Below are 12,210 nucleotides of genomic sequence, written 5' to 3'. Positions count from 1 at the left end.
GTTGTTTGGATTTTTTAAAATGAATGATGAAGCAATTCACAGGCATAACCTATGACCTCTCAGAGAAAAAGGGTTACATTATGTTGTAAAATATTTATGACATTTAATTTCATATTTGCTCAGTATGAAGCACAATGACTTGGCAAAAACATACAAGACTGGTGCTGTAAATTTGTTCCAAATTGTCAAATTGTGATAGTTGTGTTTCCACACACAATGCATTCATTTCTTCCACTGCTTACAGCATTTCTGCACGTGGTAATTTTTTCCTGTGACAGTGTGCAGGAACTCTCCCTTACTTGTCAGAGGGCAAGAATGTATCTGGAGTAAACTGCTTGTCTGCCACATTGTCATTTGAATCTGATGGAAAGTGGCAGAGTACAAGGACATACTTCAAGATCAAAAATTATTTGTGCACTAACATGGCATAGCAAATAGTTTTCTCCCATGACAAAACAGTTTGTTAATCACACGACCACTCTTGACTTTACATCTTTTATAATGTTTTATCCTTTATAATGTTTCATTTGCATTCAGGATAAGCATTCCAATTATTCTCCAAAGAAAAAAGAAGCATACAGTGTGTGTATCATACATGGACAGTGACAAATTAGCAAAATTGCATGGGTCTATAGCATTCACTTTACAGTTTTACTATAAAATTCTGTGTACCCCCTACACTGCAACTTAGTGTGCTGATGTTTTGTTTTGAGTTTTTTTGTCGCGTTTAAATGCTTCAAATATTGTTGATAGATGTCATTATTGCAACTACCCCAAGTCCGAGGCTTTCCTGGCATATACAAGGTCCATTGATAGTGACCGGGCCAAATGCCTCAAGAAATAAGCATGAAATAAAAAAAAACTACAAAGAACAAAACTCATCTAGCTTGAAGGGGGAAACCAGATGGCACTATGGTTGGCCTGATAGATAGGGCTGCCATAGGTCAAACGGATATCAACTGCGTTTTTTAAAATAGGAACCTCCATTTTTTATTACATGTATAGTACATAAAGAAATATAAACGTTTTAGTTGGACCACTTTTTTCACTTTGTAATAGTCACAAACGTATAAGTATGTGGTATCACGTAACATTCCACCAGTGCGGACGGTATTTGCTTCGTGATACATGATCCGTGTTAAAATGGACCGTATACCAATTGTGGAAAAGGTCGATATCATGTTGATATATGGCTATTGTGATCAAAATGGCCAACGGGCATGTGCTATTTATGTTGCTCGGTATCCTGGACGACATCATCCAAGTGTCCGAACTGTTTGCCAGATAGTTACATTATTTAAGGAAATAGGAAGTGTTCAGGCACATGTGAAACCTCAACCATGACCGCAGCAAATGATGATGCCCAAGTAGGTGTTTAGCCGTTGTCGCAGCTAATCTGCACATCAGAAGCAGACAAATTGTGCGAGAATCGGGAATCTCAAAAACGTCATTGTTAAGAATGCTACATCAACATCGATTGCACCTGTACCATATTTGTATGCAACAGGAAATGCATGGTGATGGCTTTGAATGGCGTGTACAGTTCTGCCACTTGGCACAAGAGAAATTACAGGATGATGACAGATTTTTTGCACTCGTTCTATTTAGCGATGAAGCATCATTCAGCAACAGCGGTAACGTAAACCAGAATAATATGCACTATTGGGCAATGGAAAATCCACAATGGCTGCAAGAAGTGGAACATCAGCGACTTTGGTGGGTTAATGTATGGTGTGGCATTATGGGAGGAAGGATAATTGGCCCCCATTTTATAGATGGCAATCTAAGGGTGCAATGTATGCTGATTTCCTACTTAATGTTCTACTGATGTTACTACAAGATGTTTCACTACATGACAGAATGGCGATGTATTTCCAACATGATGGATGTCAGGCACATAGCTCGCATGTAATTGAAGCGGTATTGAATAGCATCTTTCATGAGAGGTGGATTGGTTGTTGAAGTACCTTACCGTAGCCCACACATTCACCAGATCTGACTTCCCCGGATTTCTTCCTGTGGGGAATGTTGAAGGAAATTTGCTATAGTGATCCACCGACAACCCCTGACAACATGCGTCAGTGCATTGTCAATGCACGTGCGAACATTACAGAAAGTGAACTACTTGCTGTTAAGAGGAATGTCGTTACACATATTGCCAAATGCACAGAGGTTGATGGACATCATTTTGAGCATTTATTGCATTAATGTGGTATTTACAGGTAATCACACTTTAACAACATGCATTCTCAGAAATGATAAGTTCACAAAGGTACGTGTATCACATTGGAACAACCAAAATAAAATGTTCAAACATACCTACATTCTGTATTTTAATTTAAAAACCCTACCTGTTACCATCTGTTCGTCTAAAATTGTGAGTCATATACTTGTGACTATTACAGCACCATCTATCACAAAGCGAAAAAAGTGGTCCAACTAAAACATTCATATTTCTTTACGTACTACAAGAATATGTAATAAAAAAGTGGGGGTTCCTATTTTTAAAAAACACAGTTGATATCCATTTGACCTATGGCAGTGCCATCTATCGGCCAACCATAGTGCCATCTGGTTTCCCCCTTCAAGCTAGAAGAGTTTTGTTCTTTGTAGTTTTTTTGTTTGACGCTTATTTTGTGAGATATTTGGCCCGGTCACAATCAATGGACCACCCTGTATATCACTGGGCTCGAGTTTAATTGCTTCAAATATTGTTGCTAGGCATCATTACTGCAGCTGCATTGAGTCCGAGGCTTTCCTTGTTCATATATCCTTGGGCCTGGTCCTCAGACAGAAACATTGTGTGCGTGTCTTCTATACTGTGTGACTGATTAGATTAGATTAGGTTAGATTCAGTTTTTTTCCATAGACCCAAAAAAATCAGATTATTCTAATGGGTCTGGAACATGTCAGAAAGTATAACATAAAAACATAAAACATTTGAATATAATACTTACTAACCTGATCAATTATCAGGAGATAGTCAAAATAGGTTAATACAATACATTAAACTGGAACAGCCAATATTCACAGAATTAACACACTGTCAGAATGCAACACTGTTATGCACTATTAATAAATTTATCATACACAAAATACCTAATCTTGACTGTTGTGACCAAGTGTTGTCAAAACGAGAATCTAACAGATATTTTTACTTAAGCTGGCTTAACAGTCTATGGAGTAGGTGTTGCCTATCAGAAAGTCTTTCAAACTCTATTTGTACATGCTTTATCGGAAACCAAGTTTTTCATGGTTGCTGGCAATTTATTAAAAATGTATGTTCCTGAATATTGGACCCCTTTCTGGACCAAGTTAGAGATTTTAGATCTCTATGTAGATTGTTCTTATTCCTAGTATTGATACTATGTATTGAGCTATTAGTTGGAAATATAGATGGATTACTTGCAACAAATTTCATTAAGGAATAAATATATTGGGAAGCAGTGGTTAGAATACACAGTTCCTTGAACAGGTTTCTACAAGATGTTCTTGAATTTACACCACAAATGATTCTTATCACATGCTTTTGCACCCTAAAAACTTTTGCTCGGTTTGATGAGTTGCCCCAGAATATGATCCCATATGACAGAGCGAAAGTAAGTAAAGTATGCAAGGTTTTTTATTTTTATATCTCCTAGATCTGGCATCATTTTCATGGCAAATACAGACTTGTTTAGGCGCTTAAGCAATTCTGTGGTATGCCCTTCCCAACCAAATTTATTATTGAGTTGTAATCCCAGACATTTATGAACTTAGTGTTCAGGTGTTTTGTTTTGAGTTTCCTATCGAGTTTCTGTTTGGTATGGTATACGTGAAGGATTAATGAATGTTTTTTGTGTTGAACTATGCAAAAACAGTATCGTATATGGAATGCTGACTTGAATTCATATGAAAATTTCCCAGTGTTTGTGTTCCCAATGATGTGCAGATTAGTGATGAAATTTGAAGAGACTCAATCTGTGTTACACAAACGAAGGCCTAGAGAACCTAGTGTTTTAACCAGAAGTAAATTAGATGAGATAGGGGAGGCCTTGGAAAGAAATCTGAGAAAATCTCTGTGCCTTTTGGCCCTTCAGACTGGTGTGTCAAAAGCATCTGCTCACAGAGCAGTGCAAAAACGGCGATTGAAACCATGCAAAATAACAGCAGTGCACCAACTGAGTAACTCAAATACTGTTGCTTGATGTCATTATTGCAACTGGCTGTTACAGGCTGTGCACGATGGGGAAGTTGATCCTGAAATACTTTTTTTTCTCTGATGAAGCATGTCAGGGTGCATAAATTCTCAGAACAATTGACGTTGGAGCTCCAAAAATCCTGATAATTACATCAACAACCTATGCATGATTTGAAAACAGGAGTGTGGTGTGCAATTAGTGCAAGACAAATTACTGGAACAATCTTTTTCCATGAAACAATACATACTGACAGGTATGTGAACAATATAGTGCATCTTTTTTCTCGAGAACTAACACCTAATGGAGAGATGTATGATTATTTCATGTAGGACAATGCAAGACCAGACATCGCCAATGCGTCTAAGACAGCAATATGAAGTGCCTTTGGTGACAGAATAACTGACTTGCCTCCGTGTTCTCCTGATCAAAATCCATGCAGTTGTTATCTTTGGGGAATGTTAAAAGACAAGGTGTATGCAACCAATGATCACATGCCCAAAGAATTGGAAGACAGGGTTTGGTTGGTCTTTTCCCAGATTTTGGCAGCCAAAATTTGTCAAGTGTTTGCTAATGGGTTCAGGAAGGGTCAGGCTGTTCTTACCACAAGGGACATAATTTTTAACACATACTGCAAATAAAGGTAATCAGATAACAACATTGTTTATGCTTAACTCACAGGAAGCATATGTGCATCTTTTATGAGACACACTATGCTTCTCATCAGATAGTGTGTATTGGATGTTAGTGATCTGGCAGTCAATAATAATTAACTTCAAACTTTTTGCAGACGATGAAGTTATATACATTACTCAAAACAACTAGAGGGACAAAAATTTGATCAAATGCACCATGTACATAGTCCATGATTAAGATATATCCTGTTGCTCATAGTTTTCTGACATGATTTGATAATAAGAACAATCCTCCACAATACTTTTGAAAGCCACAGCTTAATGGCAGTATTCAGATATATCATGTTATGCCTAAGATTGAAATTAATGAGCTGTGCCTCACTCTGCCATCTAGTGAGTGTGAGTAATGATTACTTCTCTATACTCTTTGTGTATGTTTCACCAAACAGGAGGCATCTGCCTGAGGCAGACTCTGTGTCGCCTGGCCACCAAGAGCTGTTGCAGGACAATTGATTCACGGATCCAGTTATATGGCTCCTTCTGTGTATAGTGATTTTACGACTATGACGAGTGGGACCTGAAGATGACATCAATGTAATGCCACAACTGGTAGCAGCACATAGAAGTTCATAAAATAAAATAAACTTCTGCAGATCATATGGCTGTTGGTAAATTATTGCATCAAGAAGTTCATGCCAGCCATCGTCCCATGATCCATAATGGATCAACAAAGATTACTGCATTAAGTTTTGACTGTTTGTGCAGTGTCTACAGAACTTAATTTAGCTTCACCTGTTGTTGTAAATGTTTGGAAACAATTTCGTGAAACCAGTACGTACACAAGAAAGCCAAAGCAAGAAATAAAATGGAAAATATTGGCCAGAGACAACCGATATGTGGTTCACTGTTGTGTCCACCAGCCCATTGCAGCTGCCCAGGACCTATGAAATGCTCTAAGAGCAGCAACTAGTTGCAGTGTTACCGACCAAACAGTATACAACAGACTCTGAGAGGCCAGTTTAAGACCAAGGAAACCTCATCACTTCCCTCAATTAACTGCTTGGCATATGAGATATTGACTTTGATATGCTGAGGAATGTAGGCACTGGCTGCTGTGTCACTTGTGCATTGTATTGTGTATGAATAATGGTGATTTCATTACCAAATGGGTCCAAACAGGACCAATGTGCTGTTATTTTTCCTTGGTTGCTGAAGGACCAATGCCAGTAGACATCCATTGGAGACTGAAGAATGTGTATGGGTCCACACCTCTCAAAAACCACAATGGTGGAATGGTGTGCCAAGCTCTGTGCCGTTTGTGATTCGACACAGGATACTGGTCAATCTGGGAGTCCAGCCTCTACTGGAAGACTAAAGTGGCAAACACTCGAGCATCTGCTTTATAGTCTCAATCTCTCTTCATGTGAATAACATGCCTACGGTCCCTAAAAAAGGCCTCGAAAGGTAGACAATTCCTGTTGCACGAGGATATACAGTAGGCAGTTACAGATGTCGTTGTGCAACAGAACGCATTGTTTTACTAAACAGGTATCTTCAACCTGATGTTTCATTGGGATAATTGACTCATTGTTCATGGTGATTTTGCCTCATTGGCATACCAATTCTGGACTTTACCACCTGTGAAGAGAAACTTTTTGACTGTCCCTTATAGTACAACCTCACATTTATTGCTTCCATGGGAACTGCAAAGGTGAGTTTAGACTAACAGTGTGCAAAGAGGCCCTTAAGCAAGTGTTCTTTTAGAATGAAATTTTCACTCTACAGCGGAGTGTGCGCTGATATGAAACTTCCTGGCAGATTAAAACTGCATGTCGGACCGAGACTCGAACTCGGGACCTTTGCCTTTCGCAGGCAAATGCTCTACCAACTGAGCTACCCAAGCACTACTAACGCCCCGTCCTCACAGCTTTACTTCTGCCAGTACTTCGCCTCTTACCTTCCAAATTTTACAGAAGCTCTCCTGCGAACCTTGCAGAACTAGCACTCCTGAAAGAAAGGATATTGCAGTGACGTAGCTTAGCCACAGCCTGGGGGATGTTTCTAGAATGAAATTTTCACTCTACAGCAGAGTGTGTGCTGATATGAAACTTGCTGGCAGAAGAGCTTCTGTAAAGTTTGGAAGGTAGGAGATGAGGTACTGGCAGAAGTAAAGCTGTGAGGACAGGGCATGAGTCGTGCATGGATAGCTCAGTTGGTAGAGCACTTGCCCGCGAAAGGCAAAGGTCCCGAGTTCGAGTCTCGGTCCGGCACACAGTTTTAATCTGTCAGGAAGTTTCAAGTGTTATTGCTTTGTACACTGATTCACTGGGAAGAAAACTTAACATTTTGTCCAATCAAAAGTATCTTCTGCTGCTCAAATTAAATAGTTTGCAGAGTCTTGATGGAGATATAGATGACCTGCTGCACTTGCTGTGTGGCAGCACTTCCAAATAGTGAATGTTGGTGCACCTACTCAGCACTTAGCACAACTTACAGAAGTCACTTTTACTGACGCGTAACTCATTTATTCAACAGAACTGTACGATGTATGCGAACTGCTCGGAACGGAGCAGGGCGCACTGCAGACAGCCCTCACATCACGGACACTGCTGCCGGGGACGGTTTCCGGCACAGACGACGGTGAGGAGCCCGTCACGGCAGAGCTCAGTGCCGGCGAAGCGACACATGCCCGGGACGCACTCTGCAAGGCACTCTACAGCCGCCTCTTCACGTGGCTCGTTACCAGGATCAATGACAGCACAAAGGTGAGTTTGGGGCAGTGTTTCTTCTTGTAATCTGGAGTGGTGTAAAGAGAAATTCAGAAAAAATGACATGCTGACTACAGAGATTAAGTGATTGATTGAGTGAACATGTTTGCATGGGGGTGGTTAAAAGGAAAGGTGCGAAACAACACTGTGGATATAATTGAAATCTCACTCAAAAGTAAACACCAAAGGTGTTTCACAAACCAATGTATTCCCTTCTCCCAGAATTCTTATGGCTGTAACAGGAGCTAGTCTTCTCTGTGTCCTCCGGTTCATCATCCGAGTTGAAGTGCTCCCCTTTGAGATGTTTCTTTAGAGAACCAAACATATGGAAGTCACAGGGTGGCATGTCCGGGTTATGGGACGGATGCTGATGCTGCTCCCACTTGAAATTGGTCATTACACTTTGTTTGACCTTAGAGACATGGGGACATACATATTGTGGAGCAGAGTCTCTCCCTCAGTGAGCAGCCCTTGTCATTTGCTCTCAATGGACTTGCATAGGCTATGGAATGTCTGACAGTACACATCACTGTTGACAGTTTTTCTGTTCTTGAGGAATTTGATGAGTATCAGAAATCAGACTCTCGAAAATGCAGTGGGCACCACCTTGTCTGCCGAGGGTACAGCTTTGAATTTTTTAGGTGGAGGTACAATGCATGATTCCACATCCACTGATACCTCGCTACATTATCCGGAAGTGGCGTATGCAAATTTCAACCGTTTTGGTTGTTATGGCGTTTTTATGTTTTCATTTTAACACTCATAGTTTTAGCTCTCAGACTGCAGACGTGTGTGCAAGTTGTGTGTGTGTGTGTGTGTGTGTGTGTGTGTGTGTGTGTGTGTGTGTGTGTGTGTGTGTGTGTGTGTGTGTGTGTGTGTGTCTACTGCTGACAAAGACCTTAATGGCCGAAGGCTATAATTGTGTGAATCTTTTTGTTGTGCCTATCTGCTATATGGTGTGAAGCAACTTTCCTTCTATCTAATGATAAAAAGAATAATATCATATCTAAAGGGACATATTGCAAGTGGTTCCTATTGCATTGCGAATGATACTGATGATGGTAACACCAGGAAGAGGTTGAGGTTTTGTAGACAGACTGAAATCTTCTCTTTTTCATTCATTTATATAATCATCATAATTCATCCATCCCATCACGAAGGGGAGTCTTCAGGGATATGGTTCGAGTGAAGTTATACATTAACACACAGAAGGAGCGACTGCTGGCTACTTACTTCTGAAGTGTCTGACAACACACTATGACTGGTGCTAATCTTTCAAACTGATATTTACAGTAATTACTTCTAGGTTATTTAGATATAAGTCTTGTCATCTAATGTAGAGAATTGTGACAGTTACAAAAACTTTGTTGTTGTTGTTTGTTTAGACTGGTACCTTAGTACAGTACTTTGTACAGAATGCATAGACTGTGTCAGTTGAGGCAGGCCAAGAAAAAATCTTACCCTCAGCATCCCAGATGGTATTTAATCTAACATGTATTAAAATTTAGGACAAAGTAAGAAACCAGTGATTATTTTGTTCTTTTATTTTATATATTTTTTATGGCACAATCACAGGAACATTTTGCTATATGAATACATCTTGAAAAAATAAGTAATAAAAGAACATAATAAGTCAGCCACTTATTCTCCAAGAGGGTATGTATTTTTTTCATTTATTCCCCAAAAAATTCCTGGCTGAAGGTACAGGCCTCCAAAGAAGGCACCTCGTGTGATATTTGCCATGTGTGTAAAATAATAAAATGATCTATCTCTGGAAACATTCAAGAGATCTTGTTGCTATTTTTCATTTGATAATTCAGATTCAGTGTCCACAGCCATGGGCCATGACAGACAACAATTGAAATGCACAAGTCATAGTAACAACTATTTATTATTGAAGTAAGCAACAGAAATCAAAATACAGCTTTTGAGGATGAATGTCCACTCTGCTTAATTGTCAACAAAAAAGACAATCCTTGAGATTGCCAGGAATGTGCCTGAAGTCCACAAGTCACAGTTGGTGGCGGAGCAGAAGGTGCTGAGGATGATCGACAATAGGATCTGACCTGGCGAGAGTGTGCCCTCGCGGACAGTGGTGCTTCTGGGATGTCAGATGTCAGCAGTCGATGAAAGTGTGGCTTGAACAACAGTAGCTGCCATGGCATGCCCATGTTTCTGGGGTGCCTGTGTTAGGGGGCTGATGAAAGTCCAGTGTAGCATTGAGAGTGTGTGCTCATGCCAAAGGTGAAGATGATTCCTATTGGTGGGCTGTAGATGCAGTCAGCATAAAACCTGGAGTGTGCACTGGCTGCATTGTGGTCGATTGGTAGCCTAAATAGCCTCTGCCAGGGGATATGAGAGTGGTGCTACGTTAGGTAAAGAAGTGGTGGCCATGACTGTAGCACTGCTTATCGCAAAATAGGGGAGAGAATACCACAGATATTATATGCAAATTGGGGTGGCAGTCATTAAAGTTGTGACAGGATCTTCTCACGGACTTTCGATCACCACCTTTGTCCTCAAAGTGTGAAAATATTTTGTTAATGCCCACATACATAATGAGGAATGATCATCATAATGAAATAAGAGATATCAGAGCTAGCATGGGAAGATTTAAACATTCATTTTCTCCATGTGCTGTCAGAAAGTGGAACAGTCGATAAATAGTTTCAAGGTGGTTAGATGAACCCTCTGTAGGGCACTTAATTGTTAATTCCAGAGTAATCATGTAGATATAGATGTAGATGTAGATAGGCATGCCACCTATCGGTGAGGTTGACCCCACCTGATACCGTGAAGGCCGTGTGAAGCTATCAGGTAAAATGCTCAAGCTGTGTGACGCTAGAATGTAAAGAGCTCAGTGTGTTGTTCCAATGTGAGCTGTCAGTGTATGAACTCCTCAAGAGGCTGTAGCCCACAGTACTCATCTGTTGTGCGTAACAGCATAGTCCAGGCAGATACAGTATCCCTTCCCCCTTAAAACAGGTGGTGCAGCCAGCTCGGCGGTATGTGTCGTGGCAGCAGTGGCTGGCTGACATGCGACGATGCCGGCTAGTCGGCAATGCCTCCAATGTGGCCAACAAGAGATACTGTGATCGTTCACCTGAAAAACCGTAGATGGACAGTGTAAGCTTGGAGAGAGACCACCCAGTCACCTAGGGGCGGCAACAAGGGTACTGCCCAGCTTACCAACAGGTTTTTGGTGAAATTTCCAGGGATTCCAACCACAGTGCAGTGACAGAGAGGATAACCCCAAGGCCAGAACAGCCTGGGGAAGGAACAGCACCAACATCTCTGAATGGAAGGGAGGAGGCACTGCACCACAAGTGCACAGCAGGCCCTGGAGGTATATAGGAGACAAGGAGTGGGATGGAGCTACATTGTTCAAATATATTAAAAACAAAGATTCCAAGACTTACCAAGCGGGAAAGTGCCGCAGACAGGCACAATGAACAAAACACACAAACACACACACAGAATTACTAGCTTTCGCAACCGATGGTTGCTTCTTCAGGAAGGAGAGGGAAAGACGAAAGGATGTGGGTTTTAAGGGAGAGGGTAAGGAGTCATTCCAATCCCGGGAGCGGAAAGACTTCCCTTAGGGGGAAAAAAAGGACAGGTGTACACACACACACACACACACACACACACACACACACACACACACACACACACACACACACACACACACACATATCCATCCGCACATACACCGACACAAGCAGACATATTTAAAGGGCCCGCTTGGTAAGTCTTGGAATCTTTGTTTTTAATATATTTTTCCCATGTGGAAGTTTCTTTCTATTTTATAAACTACATTGTTCCAGAGATCTCTCAGATCTCAAACATCTATGATATATGTTATGCAGACTGAAGTGACAAATGAAGATTTGTACCAAGGCAGGGATTTGAACCCAGATAGCCTGCTCACTAGGCATATGTGCTAACCACTACACCACCCTGGCACAACGGCATTGCACAACTGTGCAGTCTACCCTAGCACACATCCCCCTCATTCCAAATTCCCATTCACACCTCGGCGCCCTTGGTATTCTCCCTAAACTCAAACAGCTTAGCAGGGGCTCCCCAACTGTATTCAAATAGCACATCAACATCAAACATCACTTCCGTCTGCACATATACATTATAGATACAAGGTGCCGCACGAAATATGTTACCATTTTGTTTTTTAATATAAACTTTATTGTCAATGCACTCTGAAAGGAACATATACTACAATGAAGAGCAATCCATGGAGATTTGTTCTAACTCAGCACATGCTCAATATGTCCACCATTTCGTTTCCTAACTTCCTCCAAACAAACACTGAAGTTGGTGATTACCTTACGGCACATGTCTTCTGTAATTTCAGTGCAAGCTTTAAGAATAAGTCTTCTGAGCTCCATTAAATCTCGTGGACGTTTCAGGAAAATATTTCCTTTTAGGTACCCCCAAAGAAAAAAGTCACACAGATTGAGGTCTGGACTATTGGGGGACCAATTTTGTCTGCCATTGAAGCGACCTGGAAACCTGAGTGAAATGATCCGCATGTCGAAATGCTCGTGTAAAGACTCTAACACAGTGTTTGCAGTATGTGGCCTTGCTGCATGTTGCATGAACCACTGCGTG

The 12,210-nt window shown here is 41.0% G+C and overlaps 1 protein-coding gene and 2 non-coding genes across 3 annotated transcripts in view; 2 read left to right on the top strand and 1 right to left on the bottom strand.

Moving 5' to 3' along the window:
• The window catches only part of LOC126293423 (unconventional myosin-Ia), a 693,376-nt gene that overhangs the window by 493,870 nt on the left and 187,296 nt on the right, over positions 1–12,210 (top strand). The window contains exon 13 of the mRNA XM_049986646.1: positions 7,349–7,578. Within this exon, the coding sequence (XP_049842603.1) occupies positions 7,349–7,578 (230 nt within the window). The remainder of the gene's footprint in view (positions 1–7,348; positions 7,579–12,210) is intronic.
• Trnar-gcg (transfer RNA arginine (anticodon GCG)) lies at positions 6,640–6,716 on the bottom strand. The gene has a single exon. It is a non-coding gene; the product is annotated as a tRNA-Arg (tRNA).
• On the top strand, positions 7,010–7,084 carry Trnas-cga (transfer RNA serine (anticodon CGA)). The gene has a single exon. It is a non-coding gene; the product is annotated as a tRNA-Ser (tRNA).

Source organism: Schistocerca gregaria, chromosome 10, assembly GCF_023897955.1.
Source record: "Schistocerca gregaria isolate iqSchGreg1 chromosome 10, iqSchGreg1.2, whole genome shotgun sequence".
Lineage (NCBI taxonomy): Eukaryota > Metazoa > Arthropoda > Insecta > Orthoptera > Acrididae > Schistocerca > Schistocerca gregaria.
Note: the sequence above shows the minus strand (reverse complement) of the source record. Positions and strands in the feature narration are given on the sequence as shown.